Consider the following 24,330-nt stretch of genomic DNA (forward strand, 5'->3'; position numbering starts at 1 on the left):
ACATGAATACTTTGCTTGAGTATTCACCAGAGAGATGGACCTTGGCCAATGTGAGGTAAGCATAGAATACATTTCTGAAGTTAAGAAAGAGGAAGTACTGGATTTTCTGAAAACATTCTTGATAAGTGCCCAGAAGCCAGATGAGATATACTCCAGGTTACTACAAGAAGAGAGGGAAGAAATTGCTTGGATGTTGGCAATGATCTTTGCTTCCTCCCTCGGGAGGTACTGGAAGATTGGCGAATGGCAAATGTAATCCACTTGTTCAAAAAGGTAGAATCTTGGGAACTATAGATCAGTGAGTCTTATGGCAGTGGTGGGCAAATTATTGAAGAGGATTCTTAGGGACAGGATTAACGAGCATTTAAAGAAGCATTGTCTTCTCCGGGATAGTCAGCTTGTTATTCTTTGGACGTGTCATGCCTCACGAGCCTAACTGAGTTTTTTTGAGTAAGTGACAAAATAAATTGAAGAAGGTAAAGCGGTAGATGTGATGTGTATGGATTTCGCTGAGGCGTTTTGACATGGTAGACTCATTCAAAAAGTCCTGAGGCATAGGATCCATTGGGACATGGCTGTGTGGATTCATAGTTAGTTTGTCTGCAGTAAGGGGAATGTAGTACAGGTTGTACCTCTTTAATCTGGCGACACTGGAACCTGGCCATTGCTGGACGATGAGAGGCATAGATGGGGTGGACAGTCAATACCTTTTTCCTGGGGGGACGGTAGCAAATACCAGAGGACATTGGTTTAGGGTGAGGGGAGGAAAGTTCAGGGGAGATGTCAGGGGCAAGATTTTTATTAACATAGTGGTAGATATCTGAAATGCATTACCAGGGATGGTGGTAGAGGTTGGTATAAAGTAGACATTTAAAAGACCTAGATTGACACATGGATGCAAGAAAAATAGAGGATGAATGGTGTGAGATAGGGAAGGATGAGATTGTTGAGTAGGTTTACAATGTCCTCCATAATGTTTGGGACAAAGACACTTTTTCCTTTATTTTCCTCAGTGCTCCATAGTCTAATATTTGTAATCAAACAATGCACCTGTGTTTGCAGTGCACATTTAGATATTCAAAGGTATTTATATATTTTGGTTTGGCCATGTAAAAATTACATGCATTTTTTATACATAGTCCCCTCATTTCAGGGCACCATAATATTTGGGACATAGCAATGTTATGTTATTAAAGTACTTTGTTGCTATCACTTGCATGCAATGACTGCTTGAAGACTGTGATCGCCAGGTGCTGAGTATCTTCTCTGGTGATGCTCTGTCAGGCTCTACTGCAGCCATCTTCAGCTCCTGCTTGTTTTGGGGGCTTGTCCCTTTAAGTTTTCTCTTTGGCCTATGGAAGGCATGCTCAATTGGATTTAGATTGGGTGACTGACTTGGTCATTCAAGAACTTTCCAGTTTTTAGCTTTGATAAACTCCTTTGTTGCTATCGCCCTATGTTTGGGATCATTGTCTTGGTGTAGGATGAAGTGTTGTTCAATGAGTTTGGAGGCATTTGCTTGAACTTGAGCAGATAAGATGTTTCTATACACCTCAGAATTCAATATGTTGCTTCTATCAGCAGATACATCATCAATGAAGATAAATGCGCCAATACCTGTGGCAGTCAAACGTACTCAGGCCATAACATCCCTACAACCATATTTCACAGAAGAGGTGTCGAGCTTTTGATTTTGGGCAATTCCTTTACACCTCCATACTTTGATCAAGTGCCATCACTCTGATACTGGTTAATCTTGATCCCATCTGTCCACAAGACTTTTTTGCAGAATTCTGCAGGCTCCCTTAAATACTTCCTGGCAAACTACAATTTGGCCATCCTGTTTCTATGGCTAACTAGTGATTTATATCTTGCAGTGCCTCTGTATTTCTGTTCCTGAAGTCTTCTGTGGCTTCTCTGATGAGCTCACTGGTGAGGCTCTGATAGCTCAGTGGTTGGAGCACTGGTCTTGTAAACTGGCAGTTGTGAGTTCATTCCTCACTGGGGCCTCCTTTCTGGGTGGGGCGCTTGATAAATTGACAATTATCTGTCTTCCTTAAGGTAGACAAAAGGTGTTTTTATACCTGGCCTCTGCTTCGAGGCTGGCTTAAAACAAGGATAAAAAATTTTAAACTTACCTGTTTATGGAGCAGCCCTAAAAGGCTACTCCAGCACTGCTTTTATGCGGAGCAGCACCTCGATGTGTTGTCTGGATCCATTGTAGGCAGGGAAACTGTTGCCTCTGTACCGCCCATCATGCATACGCGGCAGAGCAATGGTCGTTTTCCCTACCCATAATCCCTCATACTGCATACTGCTGGAATGCTCTGCATTTCCCAGAACGGTTCCAGCTTTGTGAGGATTATGGGTAGGGTAGATGGCCATTACTCTGCCACTTATTGAGCTCCTGGCACTGAAGCAACCCAGTGAGGTGCCGGCGGGGCCGTCACAGACTGTCCCGGTTGCCCATGCCATGACGAGGTTATGGAGGGAGAGGGGCGAATGAGTTGGGGAGAGACAGACGTGAGATGGTTTGCAGGTTGATGGCATTATCGCGATGCCATCAGCCTGCCCCAGCCAGTCGCTTGCAGCAGATGTACCTTTATGCAGCGAGGTGGAGTGCAGAGTTCCACCTCTGGCACTATCTTGGAGTGGGATTGGAGTCACCACCTGCAGCTGCTCACGGACCATTTAAGAAGGTGAATTTTCTGATGTGGGTGCAGAGAATCTCCATCTTTACATTCCATTTTGTTTTGCTTTATAAAAGGACCTAAGGCTAAAGCATTTCATGTATGTTATATTCTGAAGGTAGTATTATGTGACAATAACAGAGCCTTTACCCTTTACCTTTACATTAGTAATTGACATAAGCACATCTGCCTCCTGAAGAGTGTTTCTGATCTGTTGGACAGGTATTTTGGGAATTTTATTTATCAGGATGAGAATTCTTCTGTTATCATTTGTGGAGGTCTTCCTTGGAGTATCTGTTCCTTTGAGCTCACCAGTATACTTTTTCTTTTTAATGATGTTCCAAACTGATGGTTTTGGTAATCGTCAAGACTGGGCGATGTCTCTTACCTTTTTTTGGTTTTCAGCCTCATAATGGCTTCTTCAGCTTTCATTGGCACAACTCTGGTCCTCATGTTGAAAAATGGTTATACAGACTCCAAGTATGATCAAAAGCTTAGAAGCAAGCCGAGCTCTCTTATACCTGCATTAATGAAACAATTAAACATACGTCAGTAATCACAAATACCTGTGGAGCCAAATGTCCCAAACATTATGGTGCTGTAATTTTACATGGTCAAACCAACATTTAAACAAATAAGCTTGAATAAAATATGGAATGCTTTCTTCAATCACATGTGAATTGTTTGATTACAAATTTAAAACTGTGGAGCACAGGGGTAAATGAAGGAACATTATGGAGGGCACTGTATATGTTTCAGCGCATCATAAGTTAAAGGGCTAGTACCGTGCTGCAATGTTTTATGTTCTAAAACCTTTGAACAAAAAAATATGGAAAGCATGTCAGGCAGTATGTCTTCTGGAAAGAGAAATGGAGTTGATGTTTTTGGTCTGAGATCTTTCAATATGAAAGTTTTTTTTAATTAAAAAAAAAAATATTTTCACACTATGAACCATACTGACAAAAATACACAAACATTTCCCTCTTGAATATACACACTGTCATTTTTCTCCCCTTTTTCCCCCATCCCTTCCCTCCCTCCTTCACCCCCCCCACCCCCACTCACTCAATGTTCAACATATATGATGCATTAAACAATGTCATCACACAATGAAAATAAACAAGAAATTTGTGTCTTCTACTTTTACACACTGGGTCAGTCCATTTCATCGTCTTCTCCTGTCATTTTAGGCGGTAGAGGTCCATTCTGAGAAGGGTCTTTGACCTTGAAATTAACTGTTTCTCTTTGCAAATAAGAGTCAAACTTGGTGATTGTTTTTTATTTTAATTATTTTGATGCCTCTTTGTTTTAAATCTTTTTTTCTCCCACAGGATCCATAGGTAGTTTTTTCGTTGAAAATCGAACAACATCTCTTCCTTCCAGTGTGTGGGTTGTTCATATGCTCCACTGCTTGGCTGCTTCAAATCTCCTGGAGTGCATGCTAGCCTTTTTGTATATCTTGTTATTTTTGCAGTCAGGTCTGTTGAACAATGACTTATAAGATTTGAAGTCCTGATTTCTAACATGTTTTAGTGTTTAATTCTCATTACGGTTGCTTCAGGATTTCAAGGCTTAAAAGTTTTCAACATGAAGTGTTTGATGGTAAATGCAGTGAAATCAGTGCCAGACACCTTAACAAAGCCCATCATCTGAAGGTTCTAAGTGCTTCTTTACTTATTTCAGAATCAAGTTGAAAAATCCCAAGCAATTTTTTTCTGTGTACTTACAGGCTGCAAGCAATTTTAAGCATGATTGATCTCACACTTAAAGGCACCTAATTAAGGAATCTTAGGAGCCCAGTAGCAAAGGATTTTGGTTTTGCAAGCAGCTTCTGCGATGTCATCTGCACTAGGATTTGTCAATTTCTGAAGTATTGGCTTTATGTTGCCACATCGAGAAAGGGAATTTATATATATAATGTGCATGTAAACTAAGCTTTATTTAAAACAAAATATTTTCTGAACAATCCTTTAAAAAAGATTTTTTAAGATCGCAATACTTTATTTATCTGAATGGCAGATTTGCTGTTGTATATTGATAGCCACAGAAGAAAAGAACATATTCACTTGTGTGCACTTTTCCCCACTCCCAAGAGCTTTACAACCAATGAAATAATATTGGAATATTCTGTGATCCTATCAGTCGAACCTCCGTAAGATGATGTCACTGAGTCTTATCCAAAATGGTAACGATATTTTTTTAAAAGTTAGATTTTTTAGAATCTATGAAAGTAGCAGCATCACTGTAAAGTAAAAGCAAATGAACCTTTCAGGGGTTCGTCAAATTTTGATGAATGTTTTTATGACCAGAACTATTATCTGTTTTTCTTTTTGTACCTGCTAATGGCTGAGAGGTTTCAGCATTTTCAGTACCTGAAGCAGGCCTTTTTTCTTGAAAAGGAGTCCAGGAAGTAAAGGGTGTTTGGCATTGAAATGAGGCCATTTGTCCTTAAGTTATTGATTTCCCACAGCCCCTTATTAAAGCCTTCAATGGACTTTTTTAAAGAACTAAGAAAAGTTGGTCAACATAACTGAGAAGATATTACTTTTATCAAAATGTATCTATGGCTATTTTTGTAAATAAGGACCTGTTTGAATTTTTAGCTCTTAGGGAAAAGCGTACAACTGTCGTTGCTCAACTGAAACAGCTCCAGTCAGAAACTGAACCAATTGTGAAGATGTTTGAGGATCCAGAAACGACACGGCAAATGCAGTCGACCAGGTAGGCAAAGCTAAGACCTTGTTATAGACTGTTTTAATTTACCTTGTATCCATTTATGTAAATTAAATGGAGATGTATTTCATGCCAAGTGTCTAACTTGGCCTCAAAACCTGAAGGATCAACATGATGATAAGCTGTTAATTGAGATTGGTCTTATGATGAATACCTCATTTGAATATGCTTAATTTATTAAATATGCTGAATAAGGAAAGGTAAGTAGGTTCCTCACAAGGTTAGTTTGAAGTTGGTAATGGAGAAGGATAGGTCTGGGCTTCGGTTTGAGATTCTAAATTTGAGAAGGGATCTGGAATGCATGCAGTAGGATAAGCTGTTTTTGGGCAAGGATGTGTGAGTTAAGTGAAATTTTGAGAGTACAGGTACACGATCCTTTATCTGGAACCCCTGGGGGACAGTGAGTTCCGAATTTTGGATTTTTCCAGATTTCGGAAAGCCCGCACGAATTTTCCTGCCGTATCCACCCCCATCCCCTTCCAGTCGCCCGACCGTCTCACCCCACCGCCGGTCCCTGGTCTGCCTGAACATCTCCCCCAATCGCGATCCCTCGGCTGCCCTGATGTCTCCCTCAACCGCCGGTCCCTCGGCCGCCCCGGCTGACTCGCCCGGGCCGCCCCGGCTGACTCGCCCGGGCCGCCCCGGCTGACTCGCCCGGGCCGCCCCGGCTGACTCGCCCGGGCCGCCCCGGCTGACTCGCCCGGGCCGCCCCGGCTGACTCGCCCGGGCCGCCCCGGCTGACTCGCCCGGGCCGCCCCGGCTGACTCGCCCGGGCCGCCCCGGCTGACTCGCCCGGGCCGCCCCGGCTGACTCGCCCGGGCCGGCCCCGACCACTGGTCCCCACTTGCCGGATTTTGGAGCTTGCCGGATTTTAGGTGTCCGGATAAAGGATCGTGTACCTATATTACTGAGTAATCTTAATTCTCTATGCTTTGGCATTCATTATATGTAGCCTAGTGTAAATTAGTGGCACTCAAATACACATTGAAATAAACATCTATTTGCCATTTGTTTGTATATATTTTTGAATGAAATGTAAAATGCATTCAATTTATCATTCTGGCATCCTTCTGTAATTTTCCTTCCTCCTACCTCACAAACCAGTTAAGTTTTCACATTATTATTTGCTGAGTTTCAGGGCTCTTAAATTTATTCTTTCGAAGTCCGTGATGTCCACTTGCTTTTCTCTGTGTGAAATAGGAGTAGAGATAAAGGTCCCTTAGGGAGATCAGAACTATTTGTAATGCTTTAGTTGTGGTGTCAGCCATACCTTGAACCAAGGGCCAAGTAGCCTCCCCTATTTTCCAACGAGCATTAACCTTCCCAAGTACCTGCTGGCATTTTTTGCATTTCATGCACAAGGATTTCCAGGTTCTTTACATGCTGCAGGTTTCTGCAGTTTTTCTCCATTTAAGAAATAATCTGACCTTTTGCTCTCTCTTCCAAAGTGAATAACTTAATTTTTCCACATAATATTCCATTTGTTCCATATTCCAATATCTTGCTCTATCATTATCTGTTTTTGTGTTCGCATTACTACATATTTTTGTGTCATCTTAAGATTTGACTGTCATACGTTTATTTCCTTCCTTCAAGTCATTAATGCATATTGTTCATTGTTGCAATCCAAGTATTTGTTGTCACTGTGGAAGTCCCATTGGTGTAGATTTCAGCTACACAGATGGTGTCCAGTTCTAATGTGGTTAGGAAGTAATCAGTAACTGCATGCCCAGATGCATCTAGGTTAACTGTCTCTGGGGTTTGAGATGATGAGAAGATTGATTTATAGTTTGTGATGATCATTCTTCATGTCACTGATTAAGGAAGGAAAAATCAAAGGGATTTGAAAGAATTTACTGCATTTTGACCTCTTAAAAGGAGTTCATTTGTTGGTGGGTGTTGTATGAATTTAAGTCATAGCATTGTAAAACCATCATTGCTTGATTAGTAAGCTTGCTTTAGTGTATGTTTGATGGTTGGCAGGAGAGGTGCTATTAAGGACTAAATTGGTGGGTGGAGCAGGGTGCCTGACATAAGGGACACTGGCATGCAGTTGGATGTGCACTGTCTTCGTCTCAGTGCTTGGATTGATATTGGAACATGGTATTCTGCAACAAACTAAAATGGTCTCAGTGAACTTTCAAATTTGTCAAATAGTTTATTTATTGCTTTGATTTTTAAATAATGTTTTCAGAAGTTGACTGAGATAAATTGGTTTGGATTTGAGATGTGAGCTATTATTGCTGGCATTATGAAAATGGAAAGCTCTTGAAGCAGTTTTACTATTAAAAAATCAAAATGTTTCTTCTACTTCCTTGAAGTGACAACTACCAATCTGCAGCTGCAGTACTACAGTATATTATTGTGCCAACAACTGCAGTTCAGTCCCCTCAGCTTCATGATATCTGAGGGCAAGGTGTGATAATAATTCTCCTCTTGGTCAATTTGCTGTTTAAAAAAAAAGTAAACATTTTAATATAACTGACAAAACAAATGTAAGGTTTTTACTTTGATCTAATTTTAAATATAATTCCTGAAATAGAAAATGATTTAATAACTGCCAAAAATAATATAGTATGTAAACTTGAAAAGGGAAATTATGAAGGGTTTTGAGTAAAGACTTGACTGGAAAGCTCTTTAAAGAGAAGAATGACAGAATGGCCTCTTATATGTGTATTACCAAACATACATAGTGATTATTTCAGGGCAATCAATTGTAATTTTTTTTATTTTCATGTGAATAATTTTAAGAGCTAAATGGTGTCAGAAATATTACAAACTGAGAATATATTGTGAAAAGAAGGCTCCTTTAATGTTGATGTTTTATGCATTTGATTACTTTATTTTATTTTCAATTTATTTTTCTATACTATATTTGACGGCATACAAGACACCCTTTTTTCCCCAAAAATTGGCTCAAAAATACTTCCTGGGTCTTGTAGGCGGAGTTGACATTTAGTAGGTCACCAGCTCTCACCCAGCTTCAAGAAGCCTGTGGAGGTGCTGTGGCTGTCCAGGAAGTGGGCCCACAGCTTTGTGAACCATCTTCCCTCGCGTGGTCCGTGCTTTCCAGAGCCACCATTCACTTCTCCCAGTGAAAAGGCCAATCATAGTGGCAGTGCGTTGGCCGTGTTTGTACTACACACTGATGGTACAATTGATTGCTTGCTTTGAGGGGAGCGCTAGGCCTCGGTGATCAGGCTCCTCGCTGATCCTTTGTTTGATCAACACAACCCCCTAAGAAAATTGAATGAGACCTGGAATAGGTATGCGGCGGGTAGGAGGATGTGTTGTTGCTCATGCGCAAGGAGGCTTTGGCGTCTAAAATCTCCCACTAAAATGGGAGGGTGTCTTTAATGTCTGTGAGTCTTGTATGCCGTCAAATACAGTAATTAAGTCTGGTTCACTTACCTCTATCTGAAGGATGTTGGTTCAACTTCCTGCACAAATACATGAGCATATAAATCAAGCCTAACCCTCCAGAACAGAGAGCTGCAATGTCAGAAGTGCCATCCTTTTGGAGACATTAAACTGAGGTCTCATCTGCTTTCTCACTGAAAGTATCATGATTTTACAAAAATAGGGAAGTTTTCTCAGATGTCATGGTCAATATTTATGCTTTAGTCAACATATTTCACGTATAATCTGGTTGCTTGTGGGAGCTTGCTGTGGGCAAATTGAGAACCACATTTCTTGGATTAAATAAAGACTTCAATTGAAAAGGAAATAGTTCACTGAGATGTCTTGGTTCTGAAAGATGTTGTGATAGTACAAATTTTTATTTCCAAATTAATAATGGTGCTTTATAATAAAACTATTTAAATAATTTTCATTTGTAACTTTGAATGTCATTCAGTGTGCACCCTGAGTGGTAATTGTTTTTAATTATGAATAATACAATAATAATTTTTGCATGTGGATAACTGGTATAAATAAAATAAACAATTTACATAATTATTGTTCAAAGTAGATGCATTAACGTTTATTTTTATTGAAGGGCTGGCTCCATGAACTACCAGCAGTTGACATTTTCAGGAGATCAAATGAAAGGCTATGGTAGTGTGTAAGCGGATCAAAGGTGAAAAACAGACTGTGAAACTTGACGTTGGTAGGTTTGACAAGCCACATCAGCCTCAGACAGAGGCAGGCTAATGTTCTCTGTTTGCGTGATCAGAATTCGAAAGCTTGACTTGAAATGAAAGGTTAGAGAACCACATTTCTTGTAACTTTGGTAGGTCTATGTGAAAATGTTTTGGGGAAGTGTTCTATGATTGGTGGAGTTGGTGACATCACTCTTGTCCCAACTACCTGTTAGTGGAATCGGCACAAAAAGAGGCCATTGTTGCACCAATATAGAGATATATCACTGAATTCATTGGTCCATCAGGAACCTGGCATGAGCCTCTGTCCAACCTGTGCTGAGGGTTACTATTTTGGGAACCTACTGGGGGCTCAGCTGTCCTCTGGTACTTCTGCAGCAATGAAATGGTGAAAGTGATCAAATTGCCTCATGGCTTGGTGAGGATTGAACCACTGATATTTCTGGGGACTGGTGTTGGATGAGTTGGGGTGTGGGGTGGGGGGGGGAGGGGTGTGAAGTGGCCATGTTGCTATTGCACTGGATGTGGACTGGGGTAAGGGTGGTGGTGGCAGTGTCCACTGCTTTCTTCCTCATTAGGTCACATTGAAAACTGCTCTCTAAGTTTCTTTGTTCTGCTCTACAGTTCTCCCTAACCCTAAAACTTATCTATGATAATAAGCTCAATGGCTTGTTGCCAAAGAGAAATCAGCAGGTTGGGAGAGTTATGGAGCTAATCAGAATGGCACAAACAACAGTTTTCATTATGTCCAACAGGAAGCCTAGACTGCAGGATCCAGCCCAGTCTCCCTAATACCAGGCCTCACTGCTTGAATAGTTCACTTCGCGCTGAGCTGTATGGCAACATGACGATTGTTTTATTGGAGTGCAAAGACATGTTCATGTTAGGTTTTTGGCAAGACAGTGTAGAAGGAAATGTGTTGTGGGTGTTTGGATTCCAAGATGAAGCAGATAACTAATACACAGAACAATGGGTTGTAAAATGGTAATGAGAGATACTTGGGCTTTTCTCTTTGAAGCTACAAAGGATGAGAGGTGACTTAATAGAGGGATATAAGGTTATGAAGGGCTTAGATAGGATGGACAGCCAGCACCTTTTACCTGGGATGACAGTCCTGGTGGATGAAGGGTATGGATGGTGCTGCATGCCAGCATTCCAGGAGGTCTTCCAGGGGCATGGTCAAGAGAGCCATAGAGTCTTGCAGCATGGAAATAGCCCCATAGTCCCAGCATACTGAACTACGTGCCATTCTGTATTAGGCCAATATCCTTCCATTCCACTCCCATCCATGTCATCATCAACGTATTTCTTAATTGAAGCTCATGTACTGCTCTACCACTCTGTCTGCCAGCTCGTTCCATGTCCCCACTACCCTTTGAGCAAAGAATTGTCTGTTCTAAATCCTATCCCCCTCACCATATGGTTATTATCTTAGATTCTCCTACTTTAGAAAACAGACTGTCACTATTCAGTATAACTGTGCCTCTCATTATTTTAGACCTCAATAAGATCCCTTTTCAATCTTCATTGCCTAATGAAAAACAGGCCCTGTTTTTTTTCAATCTCATACGATAGCTCTTCCCTAATCCTGGCAATGATATTATCAACCTGTTCTGTACCATTTCCAACTTTATGATATCCTTCATATTGTTAGCAAACTAAATTGGACACAATATTCCAAGTGTTGGCTCACCAACATCTTGATAACTTCAACATTATGTCCCAACATGACCAATGAAGGCAAGTGTTCCACACGCTCTCTTCGCTACTCTATCATCTTGAAAGAGCTATGTACCTGCACTCCTTGGTTCATAGCACTCTGTTAATAGAGTAAAATCTGTCCTGGTTCACTTTACCCAAACGCAGTACCTCTCACTTGTCCAAGTTAAATTGAATTTGCCTTTCTTTAGCTCTGTTCTCCATCCATGTAACTTTCTTCACTGTAGCACATATTTTCACATCATCAATAAACATCTTGCCACAAACATCTTTGTCCAAATTATACATGTAAAATATAAAAAGCAAAGGGCTCCTAGTACCAAATCCCATGACACTCTTCTCCACATTGTCCTCTAGTCCAAAAATCTACCCTCTACAACCACTCTTTGTCTCCTATCACTAAACCAGTTTTTAAAATCCGATTTGCTAATTGGCCTCCAATCCTGTGTGACCTAACCTTTCTTACCAACCTCCCATATGAGACCTCAATAAACACTTCAACAAAATCCATATCAATAACATCAACTGCCTTGCCCACTTTGTAACCTCCAAAAAATTCTATTGTCTTTGAGACAATATTTTCCTTGCTCAAATCCATGCTGGCTCTTCTTAATTTTCCCCTGATGATCCAAATGTTGATAGATTCTATCTCGGAATTCCAGCAGTTTCCCTACCACTGGCATCAGACTAACAAGTCTGTAGTTACCTATAAAATGGTAACTGTGAGACTTTGTTGGAAAGAAAGACAGATTCAACATTTGCTTCTCTTTCTCTGATTGTTAGGAGCTCCGGGCAATGTTAATGACAAATCTTTGTCTATGGTGGACTAAAGACAATTTTGTGTAATATTATATTTCTGTTTTATTACATGGCAATAAAATAGCATCTAATCTGATTAAACTTGTTGCACTTTTTAAATAACAGCCCCAAATTTGCCACCCTCCAGACCTCTGGAACTTCACCCAGTCCTTGGAGATAAGGATGGATTCCCATTGTGATCATAAAGGAGACCTATATGAGTGAAACTTTTGTTCTTAACCTACGTAAAATCTCTTTGGATTCTACCTTATGCTGTCTGTCAAAGCCATCTCTTTTACCTCTCCTTATTGTCCACTTCACTCTGCTTCTTGTATTCCTTAAGGGATTCTCAAAATTGCCTGCCAGTACCTAATATTTGCCTCCTTTTTCTTTCTGATTTGTGCCTTGATAAAACTTGTTAAGCAGGGTTCCTTCACATTGTCATTCCTGCCCTTTATCCTATAGGGAATGTGCTCATCCTAGGCCTTCTTTGTCACACTCTTAAATGCCTACCATTTGACAGTCATGCTTTTACCCTTTAGCATTTGCATTCTGTCAGCAATTGTTAACTCTTGCCTGTCCTCACCCTTGTCCAACAACCCGCTCTGTAATTGGATCCTGGACTTCCTAACAAAAAGATTCCAGGTTGGCAGCAAAACATCGAGCATCGTCATGCTGATCACAGGCACACCTCAGGACTGTCTGCTCAGCGCGCTTCTGTTCACACTACTGACCCACGACTTCAACGCCAGATCCATATCCAACAGAGTCATCAGGTTTGTAGTTGACACAACAGCAAATGATCTCATCAGCAACAACGATGAGTTGCACTACAGAAAAGAGGTGGAAAAACGTGATATGGTGTGAGAATAACAACCTGAGTCTCAAAATGGACTTGATGAAGGAAATGATTGTTGTCCACTTTCCACATCAGGTGTCTTGTTAAAATAAAGACCACAAACAATCCTTCTAACTTGAATACTTATCCTCCACCATGCCTTTCTGTTTTAATACATTTTTTTTTGCCTTCCTTGCTATCCCTACCTTTTCAATGCATCTTGGATCCTATCCCTCTGCCAGTCTAGTTTAAAGCCTCCTGATAGTTGGAAGAAGGTGATGGATGAGTTCCACTAGAAGGTAAGCCATGCAAATTATGGAACACTGCAGCAAAAGCTACCAAGATCATACTTGACGTCACTGTGAGAACTTTTGACACTTCCAACTCCTCAAACGTCCTGATGTTAGGCCACGGTATTCTGATACTCTGGCTTGAGGCCCTCCCATAGATCAAGAAAGACAAGAGTGGTGGATCAATAAAAGGTTGAATCCATTTGGTCAGTGATTAGAGTTAGGGTGGGGGGTGGAGAGTGGAATGGTTCTTTCAAGCTCTGGCCAAGTTAGGAATGAAGGTCCTGCTCATGGCAAGTGGTGATTCTGCACCTTACCTTCTCCAGATCCTTATTTTGAGTGATGTCCAGAACTAAATGGGGTAGGAAGCTATCAGTATGTGTGGCCTGTGTATATCATGTGTTCCTTTAGAATACTTTAGTCTCTTTCAAGCCTTTTCATTGTACAAGCAAAATCAGAGCTGGCGTGGTTTTGTGACTCTGTCGACTGGCCCATATTCAAGGACTCTGCAGTAGATCTGAATGAATATGATACAGTGGTTATAGACTTTATCAGGAAATGCTTGGACAGACATGTTCCTATGAAGGCCATCCAGATGTATCCTAACCAGAAATCGTGAATGAGCTATTGAAGACCAAATCTGTGGTGTTCCTATCAGGCAATTTCGAAATGCACAGAAAGACCAGGCAAGACAAAAGACAAGTCCAAAAAAAAAATCTGAAGTCCAGTCCAAGCTGTAGTCTCAAACAGGCAGGGCTTGCACATCCATCAAAGGTGAAACAAAGCAGTATCATTAACTGTGATACATCTTTTCCAGATGAGCTCAATGGCCCCCCCAGTGACTCTGTGCTACCAGTTTTTGCGGATGACATGAAAAGAACCTTGAGAAGGGCAAATCCTCAGAAAGCATCCAGCCCACAAGGTGCACTTTCCCATAACCTTAAAATCTATGTAGACAATTGGCTGGAGTTTTTGCAGACTTTTTTTTAAAACCTCTTGCTGCCACCATCTAGGTCCCCCAACTGCTTCAAAAGGACATCCAGCATACTGGTGGCCAAGAAAAACGAAGTGACTTTTCTCAACTTCTTTCGGCCAGTGGCACTTTACCACGGCGATGAACTGCTTTGAGAGATGCACCGGAGACTCCAGATGCAGGAACCTGAAGGCAAATGAAACCTTCTGGAGGGACTCAGCGGGTTGAGCAGCACCTGTGTATCTGCAGCAAGTAACTATTTTAGACCATATGTACATTGTACATATATTTATAACAATACACTCATTATTGTTATCTTGATGAAGCAGCTGTTCTGTTTACTCCCATTGATGTTCACTTTCTCCGGCAAAGCCATGCACCACATCTTTTGTTATTTGTCCTTGCAAGTTCCCCAGGGAGACAGCCTCAACAGCCACATACCTCCCTGACTTCCCCATCCCCTCCATCACTGGGCAACAAGTGGAAGAGTAAGAAAACATTGGAATATTTAGCTGTCACTCACTAATCTCCAATTCAGATATTGGAATGGCGAGGACAGCAGACCAATAGGACTCAGGAGGGTGTTGCACAAATAGTGACCCCTGCCCATGGCTAACAGGGTGCTCTCTAAACTGGTTGGATATCCAAAAGCTAAGACTTGTGTGTGTTGAATATCAGGTTTCTGTTGATTTTTGCCTATTATTAGCTTGTTTATCCTTTTGATAATAACCTCTGTCTTGTGTGGATTGTGGATGGTCATGTGGCCTCTCCATCTGGAATCTGGTGGGAGTGCAGATTGTGAGGATAATGTAGCCTCTCTGGATTCTGGTGGGAAAGTGGATTGCAGAGAGTCATGTGACCTCTCTGGCTCAAGCCTAGTAGGAAGTCACCTGACAATCAAGGGTTAGATCTGCTCGCAGGTGAGGCTGATGCACGATTGGTCCTTGCAGGTCATGTGGCTAGGTCTTGCATTGAAAAAGCCGAGTGAGTACAGTCTGTGCTCTCTTTTGTGTTTGCTGCTGCTGCTTGGAGACCGTCACTGAACTCCAGACCATGGGCAGCTCCAGAGGGCTAAATGCATTGGGCCCATTCTGGATCCAAGCCTTGGGCAATGCTGGAGATCAGATTAATTTGATATACTTGTTAGTTGTAATTTACTGTTTATTGGTGTGCTGTGCCTGCTAGTGATAGAGTTGATGGTACTGTGTGTTTAATTCTTGCATTCTCAGTTGAGAGTTGAGAATGTTTAGCAGTGATTTATTCGCACCCGATTTGTAGGTATTTGTGTGTAATTGCTGTGTATGTGTTTGTTTATTGTGACCATTGCTGGACTCCAGGCTACAAGCCATGGGCAGCTCGTGAGGGCCAACTCTCCGGGCAGCAGTAGCACTGGAGATCAGGTTCATGTGTATGCACTTATTAGTTATCGGTATATCATGCCTGTAGGTGGTGGGTGCTGAGGATGTTAAATCCTCATTTCTGGGTAGACCATGCCTGTGTTCTGTGTATGCTCTTTTGTGAATTCCCCTGTGTGTAAATAAAGCCCATTGTTTATTGATAACGTGTCCCACCTTGATTCTCTTTGAACCCTTCAATCCTAGTCTTGAACTCAACAGGTCTCAAGCCCATCTATCCAAGGACCATTATTTCCTTGTGATTGCACTCAAATATGATCATGTCTCTGGTGAAATTATTTTTAGATGAATGAATCATTGAGCGAGCAGTGTGAATAACTGCTATAATGAAATGGCCAGAGAATAGGTTTACTGGAGGATTTGGTTCCATGACACTTGGGTACAAATTCATGGTATAGCAACACTGCAGAAAACTGCAGCTGCTCCTCGTTTTCTAGTGTGGGTAATTTTAGCTTTATGCTTGTACCAGAAAACGTTATTCACATTTGTCAATGTTTGTAACATATACAGTAAATTTGCTTCATTCCAAACTTCATATGTAAAAGCAATGGATGGTAACATAGCTCTGAGGATTAGTGCTGCTATGACATAATGACAACGATCTTGGTTGAATTGTCCCCTTCAGTGGTTCTGTATGGAGTTCGTGGGTTTCCTGCGGGTGCTCTGGTTTACTCTAAAGTCCTCAAGATTCATTGGTTTGGAGGTTAATTCGCTACTCTAAATTACCTTCAGTGTAGATGGGTCAGAGGAAAATCAGTGGAGTGAGTTTTTTTTTCTTTTTTTTTAATAAAAAAAGGTGGTGGTGCTGTAACAGCAAATTTGCTGGTGGTACAACCTGAAAGGAGTGGACAAGCATCTTCCAGTGCTCCTCCACAGGGTCCTACAGGCCTATTGTCGCTTCTGTCAGTCCCATACAGGTTTAGACTTTCTGAAGAATGGGGCTGGCAGCATTCTTTTTTCCACTGGAGAAACCCATCGAGGTTTGCATCCAAGATGGCGATGCCTATGCTTTGCAGCCCAGACTGCAAGGAATGTGGGCTCGTGCGGAGTAGCGGACTAGCATAGGGCACCAGAAGCAGGAGAGCACCACCTGTCTAGAAGGAGAAGCCTGGGAGGAGAAGCAATGATCCAGTGAGTGGCTCAGAGAGTGAAGGACTCATACAAGACTGTGGGCTGCAGGAGATTGGCTCATGGGAACTAGGGATCAGCATCTGTGAGGGTGCCATGGCGAGCAGGGCTCCTGAAGGGTGGAGATGGCAGCTTCTTATTAGTATCAGCGTTTTGGAGCCAGGAGCTGAGGAGAGGTGGTCAATGCTGGGTGCTTGAATTCACAGATGGAACAGACAGGACGCCAGGCACCCACGGAGGTTACTGGTGGGCAGGAAAAAGAGGAATTGGAGGAGGTGGCAGGATCCATGGGCATTTGATGACCCCAGAAAGGATTCTATTTGCTTTCTTGATAGGGGCGCTAAACCAGTTGTGCATCTGTGCGTTTACAAGGGCAAACAAAATGAAATAAATATGGTGTCTTTGTGAACATGACAATAAAGGAACCTTGACCTTGGATGTATGTGACTATGTGGTTGCTGGGTTATGAGTGGAGGATTAGAAATGATAAGATTGATCTGAGAGCTGTCATCAACATGGTCGACTTAGGCTGCCTTCTATGCTGTAAGTAATGTGAAACATGAAAAGTGACCTTATCTGCTTTGTGTCTGAAACAGGAGAATATCAGATGATATATGCTCTTGTGTAAAATGTTAATATTGTGAGAGTACAATTTTATTTTGTTTTTTGTTAAGTGTTAGTGAAATGACTCATTTTTCGTCCTTTGGTACATTATTTGTTGGATCCAGTTTGAATTATTTTGCTCACGGTCATTGCCCACAACCCACAAAAGTATTAAACAAAGATTTTTAAGCTTATCCATGTGGCTCATAAGACCATTGGTGAAAAAGCATGCAGACCACTGATGATATGAACCTTCTGAGAACTACCATTTTAGTCAGGCACTGACTCTTTATTAACTTGAGTAAATGAAGGTATAAATATTAAAATTTGTGAAAAGTTATTTTTTGGTTAGATTTCGACCAAGCAACAACTGCTTAATAGTTTTCGCATTGAAGGTTAGGGAATTGTGCTGGTATTAGATTACACAATTATTTTGAAATCAATTTGTAGGTTTTTAACATTCCCAGAAATTCAGGAACAGCCTGAGTAATCTATCAAAATCTCACACTTATTTTTTAAAAATTCATTGCAATGCAACTATATTAAAATAATACATGTGTGTGACCAATAGCTTAGTGGAATGGAGTTTGAGCTCATGAAGTGTAGATTACCCAACCCTCTTCTGACAAGGTCAACCTTCAAACACTGGAATTGTGTATTACACTGCTCAACCATTCCTGCATTTTTTTTGGATGGCTTGGAGCTAATTTCTTTTTATCTCCAATGTTGCCCACATCACTGAAGCCTCAACCTTTAATGGAACCACATGGCCCTTCGATATGGGAAATACACTGAGCCTAAGAGATGGGACAGGTAGGCTGGATGATGCACCTAAGCTCTGTGTAAGATGTCTCTCCAGGATTGTTTTAAACACTGGTTAAGATCTCTGAAGGATGTTGATGAGCTGTATGATTTATAAAACAGAGAATTGTTTTGGATATTTAATTTCAGATTATTTAATCAACTAAATTTAAATAACCCCCTTGTGGGATTGGAATCTTTTGAATCCTTAGTTCAGTATTTTGGATTACAGGCCCTCTAACTGGATCACAATTGGTCCCACGTTGATTTGTAATTTGTGTACTTGAGATCAGGTCTCTGGAGAATTTAAATACGATAGCATACACTTAGATACTAAATTAACCATTGAATGGAATAGAGGGAGGAATGCAAAGCTGAACTCACCAGTCACAAAAAAGGTAAATAGATGGGCTGAAGTAAAGCATGCCATTCATGGGCACTGAGTATCAGCGGAATTGGTTTTGAACAGTTAATGAGTTTGACACTAAATAAGTGGAGTTTAACATCTCTGTTGGAACAAGATGATTTATGCCTGCAGCTTCAGTTGACTGATGGTAAGCTCCCTCGCGTGGCCTGATTTGGCAGCTCCTTCAGGCTGGTCCCCTGCTGATGTGCTGAGTGCTCACTTCAGCCTTTAAAGAATAGTGCACTGGAGCATGCAACTCTTTGTAACTGCTTGAAAGGAAAACTTAATAGTGAGGCTCTTTGTTAGTTTGTTTTCAAATTGGACGTGTAAACATCCAGATGTACTGTACTATGAAACCTCCTGCAGGTCGGTTGGTTCATTAGATGTTACTTCCAAAACTGCAGAATAATGACATTGCAAGCTGTTTGCCAAAATTTTCCAGTTTGCAGCAGAGGTATCCTTCGTTTATGACTTCAGTTTGAAATCTGAATGTAGTGCTTCCTGTGAGAGCCAAATAGAACACAAAATTGAAGGCTTGAAAGAGTTAGCTGCAGGTTTCCTTACAACTCTGCTAAAAGTTCTGGATTTACTTGGTCAAGTCTCTGAAGAGTAATATGTTCCTGACTGTGACACTTGTGACCAGGCCAAGGAAGTCCAGTGGCCTGGAGAAGATTAGAGGCGATGGCCTGATTTGTGTGAATATTATAGTTTGATTTGCAGGTGCATAAATGCAATGTTCTTCAGAGGCTGAAATTAAAGAATAAAGTTCCATTGAAGTTAAAGGTTGATAAATTTCTTGTGCTGTGGTAACATTTAAGCTTGGGTATTGCTCATATTGGACTTTAGATCTTTTAAAATCAAAATATGCTGAATAATATACTTCCTTAAATTAATATTTTTAATATCCATGGACAATAAAGAGTGTGAAAATGAATTGGTATGTTTTATGTGGGTTTTAGGAATTATTGTTCAATGACCTAGAGTGGCCCAATGACTTGGGAGATAGAAATGCCTTGGCAAGCTTCTACAGATGTCTAGTGGAAAGTGTGCTGACAGGCTGCATCGTTCTATGGTTTGGAGGCACCAATACCTCTGAGCAGAAAGCCATACAAAAGGTAGTGGATACAGCCAAGAACATCCAAAATTCTCCCCACTATTGAGAAAATCTACATGGAACACTGCTGACGGAGCAGCAGCAGTAGTCATCAAGGATCCATATCAACCAGGACGTGCTCTGTTCTCTCTTCTGCCATCAAGAAAGAGGTATATGTGCTCTAAGACTTGTACCACCAGGTTCAGGAATAGATGCTAACCCTCCACCATCAGACTCCTCAACAACAAACTCTATCAGGGACTCATTTAAGGATTCTTTCTTTGCACATTATTTATGATTGAATATTTATTTTCCGTATTGCAGTTTGCTTTTCCTTTTGTTTACATTTCTCAGTTTTGTTTCTTGTGTCCAGTTTTTTGCACTACTGACAAGTAGAAATTCTGCCTGGCCTGCAGCTTTGCATTCCTCCCTCTATTCCATTCAATGGTTAATTTAGTATCTAAGTGTATGCTATCGTATTTAAATTCTCCAGAGACCTGATCTCAAGTACACAAATTACAAATCAACGTGGGACCAATTGTGATCCAGTTAGAGGGCCTGTAATCCAAAATACTGAACTAAGTAATCCCTCAGGGATGTATGTGATGATGTGTATGTAATCTGACAATAAATCTCAACTTTGAAATTTGCAGCTCTGAATTTTATTGTGATCTTGGGTGCTATCAATGTGGTGTTTGTACTCCCTGTTAACACGTGGGTTTTCTCTGAGTGTTTTGGTTTCCTCTGGCATCTCAACTTCTTTGTAGGTTAATTGGACACTGCAAATAACCTCTTGGTGCATCTGGATGACAGGAGAATCAGAATGGGATATATGCTATGCCTTGTCAGAGAGAATAGGTACCAGGGAATGCAGGAGAATGAGAGAGATACTTTGTTCTCCAAGCCTATATACAGGTATGTGGCATTTGCCTTCTTTCTGCTTGATCTTTTCTCTTTTTCTCCTTCACGTATTTACACTAATTGTTCCTCTGACTCTGAATTTTCTCCAGAGTGTGCATTTATCTTGTGAAGGTGACCAAAATTTTATTTGTCATTTCAAAATGTGGAGTCATCTGATACCGAGGAGGAAGTAGAAGCAAAAAAACTGGAGCCCCAGGGAAAACTAAATGAACCTGTAAGGAAAAAAAGGCCAAAAAAATTTTTAAAAACTAAAAGAAGTACAAGAAGAAGCAAGTAATCGCTAAAGTAATTGGGGAAAAAGGACAAAAAGATGAATACAAACAACCCCAATACCCTGCAAGATCCTGAGCAGTGGCCTTGTGGCGACAAAAATGATGGAGCTTACCCGGGTGTGGGGGGGTCGGGGGAGAAGATGACGATTGAGTCACAGCCCACCCCGAAGGTGAATGGCCCACTGAATTCACCCTCTGGAGATCTTAAGGAGGCTGAGCCAAGTTTGCTGATGGGTCCGGAGGAAACACTGGGCACAGCCACAGAGAAGACGATGCTCAGCAAGGTGAGCTCTGCATGTAGAGAGGAAAAAAGGCCAAAGATGGTGCCAGTGCAGAGAACGATGGAGGGATGAAGGGAGACGCAAGTGTTCAAGACCCAGCGCCAAAAAAAACAGAGAGAACAAAGAAAAGGTTCAGGAAGCACCACAAACATGACCTTACCGGCAGAATGGGGAAAATTCCAGGCGCAATGGCAACATTGCAACAGTGGTGAGGACGATTCCGATCCAACAGTGAGGATGTTGGGAAGCAGCAGTGTAGGAAGTAGCGGAGATGAATTGAACAGCCTGTCTTCACAGACAGACAGGAGAAGAAAAATAGGACAGAGAGAAAAAGAGGGCCTGGAGACTTTTATGAAAACCACCAATGATGGAGACTGTAGTAGATGCTTCAGAAAATAGAATTAAAAAAAGTTTTAAAAGATTTATCAATGGAATTGGGAGAAGTCAGGAAAGCTATGGGAGAATTATCAGGAAGGATGTCTATAGTAGAAGAAAAGGTCGAACGGATGGAAGATAACATGGAAAGATTGGAAAGTGACAGGGATGCCAGGGTAATGGAGAAAGAAAGAATATGGGGAAAATTAGATTACACTTGAAAATATAAATAAAATAAATAATATAAAAATTGTAGGGGTAAAAGTGGAGGTAGACGGGAGGGATCCGATAGCGTTCTTTTGGGAATGGATCCCGAAGATATTGGGGAGAGAAAGAATTAGGGGGGAGAGGGGAAAATTCATATAGAAAGAGCTTGTCGTTCTCCCTATCCAAATCCAGGTCCGGGACAGAGACCTTGCTTTGTCCTGATTAGACTTGCAAAATACCAGGACAAGGATAAGATTCTATGAAGTGGGTAAAATCCTTTTTTCATCCAGATATTACTTTGGCGCTCTTTAAAAAAACCCAGTTTGAAACAGTTTTAAGAAAAAAATGTTAAGAAATAAGGGAATTTGATCTACTTTACCCAACAACCCTGAAAATATTTCTGTCTGATGGAGGAATTAATTTCTTTTTACTGAGGCCAAAGAGGCATTAAAATATGTAAATATCTTAAGGGAGATGAGAAAAGATGGCCTTGTAAATAATGTAAGTACAATGGAAACAAGTACTATACTTTGTTTAACGAAAAAAAAGTCAAATTTTTTTGAGAGAAAATGTTTATTGTGATCCCTGGAGCAACCGAGAAGGTGACGAGCTTCCGTACCTATAATTCCATTCTTCTTAGTCCGTAACTCCATTAAATGCTTCAATTGTAACTCTGTAAAAGCTGAGAATTCCACTTATAAATAAACTGATCCAGCCTCTTCTCGTTAATCTGAGACAATCCAATCTTGGCCCAAACCAAATGTTTATCCTCTTCAAGCATTCTGTCAATAATTTTCAATTGCACCGATTCATAATAATTTTGAAATTGAGGAAGTTGCAATCCTCCTCAAGCACACTTCCAAGACAAATTTCAATGAAAACTCCTTTGTTTCAAAATAAGCTTTTTTTTCATTAAATAATCAGCTTTAGAAAATGTGGGAACAGAAAGGAATTAAGTTGGTAGAGGATTGTTATGAAGCTGGGTATTTTATCTCATTTTAAGAATGAAAGAGAAATATGAAATTTCTTATCAGGTTAGAGCCTTACTGTTGGATAATTTTGGATGTACGTTATGGTTGCCTAGGCGGTCTAAATTTGAAAGTTTACTTACTGAAGGGTAAGAAAGGATTTATATCTGAGATGTATGCCTTATTACAGCATAAAATTCTTAAGATGGATATTTATAAATCTAAGTTAAAATGGGAAAAATATTTGTCTATATCTATTTCTCAGGATGATTGGATGATTATATGTGAGGATAGTATGACTAAAATAGTAAATGTAAGATATAGATTGGCTCATTATAATTTTATACTTCAGTTATATTTAACTTCTGAGAAATGAAGGAAATACAAGTTTATTTCTTCTGATTTATGTTTTAGGTGCCATAAGCAAGTTGGCTCTTTTTTGCATTCAACTTGGTTATGTGAAACATTGGAATAAAATTAAGGAACTTTTAGAAGTTTTATTTAAATTTAAAATTTTGCTTGTTCTTATGGTATTTTTATTGGGTTATATTAAGAAATTGAGTTTGGAATTAAAACTAGAAAAGTCTCAAAGTGCTTTTTTGAAATTGGAATTAGCTGTAGCAAAAAAATGTTTGGCAATTACTTGGAAAAAAGAGACTGATTTAAGTATTCAACGGTGAAATTTGGAAATGAGGTATTGTATTCCATTGGAAAGGATAATGTATAAAATTTACATAATTATCCATTCCTTATTAAAGTTTGGAGCCCATATACAAGATATATGGGTATGAATTTGTAATAATTTTTCTTCCCATGGGTGTTGGGGTTGCATCAAACCATGGCAATAGTTGATGATTGTTATGCAGGTTGATCTCCTCTTCTATTTTCTATTCTTTCTTTTGTCTTTTGGGGTAGATTAGAGGAGGGGTTGGGAGGGGTGGGGGATAATAGGGGACAAATATTATGTATCTACTTGTATTTTGATTGTATGACTTATTTTGATTAATAAAAATTTTTAAAAAGAGGTGATAAGATGCGAAGAAGGGTGCAATAAGCACACTCCAGGATGAGAAGGGTAGAGTCACCAAGAGGTTTAGACTTGGTGCCAATGGGTGAAGGTGTGAGGGTTATATGTTTCTGTTTGGTTGTTTCTTATTTTCTGTTTTAGTTTCCCAGAATTTATTTTGACCACGGCTGGCAGAACCAAAAGGAAGAGCATCAGGCACTGGGTGAAATGTAAATGTCTCGAGAGAGAGAGAGAGAGAGAGAGAGATAAAGGGAAAGATTTGGGGGAGAGAGCACTGGGGCAATGGATGAAACAATTACATTTTTAAGTTTTAATGTTAATGGCTTAACTGGAAGGTGAAGAGGAAGGGAGTTTTAGCTCATGTTTTTAAAAAAAAAAATCCAGGTGGTTGTGGCCTTTTTACCAGAGACCCATCTTATGAGTGGTGAGCATCAAAAACTAAAGTGGTTGGGTGGGACAAATGATGGTACCTGCCTTTAGCTCCAAGACCAGGGGAGTATCTATTTTAATAATGAAAAATTTCCCAGTAAAGGTGGAAGACATGGTCATAGACCCAATGGGAAGATTCATAATGTTACACTGTCAAATCTATTCCGACTCCTGGACTTTAATGAATATATATGCCTCCAGTTTTGATGATCAAAAGTTTATATAAAATGTCTTTTTGTAATTGGCAGAAGGGGATAAAAATG

At 40.4% G+C, this 24,330-nt stretch overlaps 1 protein-coding gene across 1 annotated transcript in view; it reads left to right on the plus strand.

The window, feature by feature from the left end:
• Window positions 1-24,330, plus strand: part of LOC138755282 (eukaryotic translation initiation factor 3 subunit E-A) — a 155,366-nt gene that overhangs the window by 14,547 nt on the left and 116,489 nt on the right. The window contains exon 3 of the mRNA XM_069920988.1: window positions 5,294-5,411. Coding sequence (XP_069777089.1) covers window positions 5,294-5,411 — 118 coding nt within the window. The remainder of the gene's footprint in view (window positions 1-5,293; window positions 5,412-24,330) is intronic.

Source organism: Narcine bancroftii, chromosome 2 (assembly GCF_036971445.1).
Source record: "Narcine bancroftii isolate sNarBan1 chromosome 2, sNarBan1.hap1, whole genome shotgun sequence".
Classification (NCBI taxonomy): Eukaryota; Metazoa; Chordata; class Chondrichthyes; order Torpediniformes; family Narcinidae; genus Narcine; species Narcine bancroftii.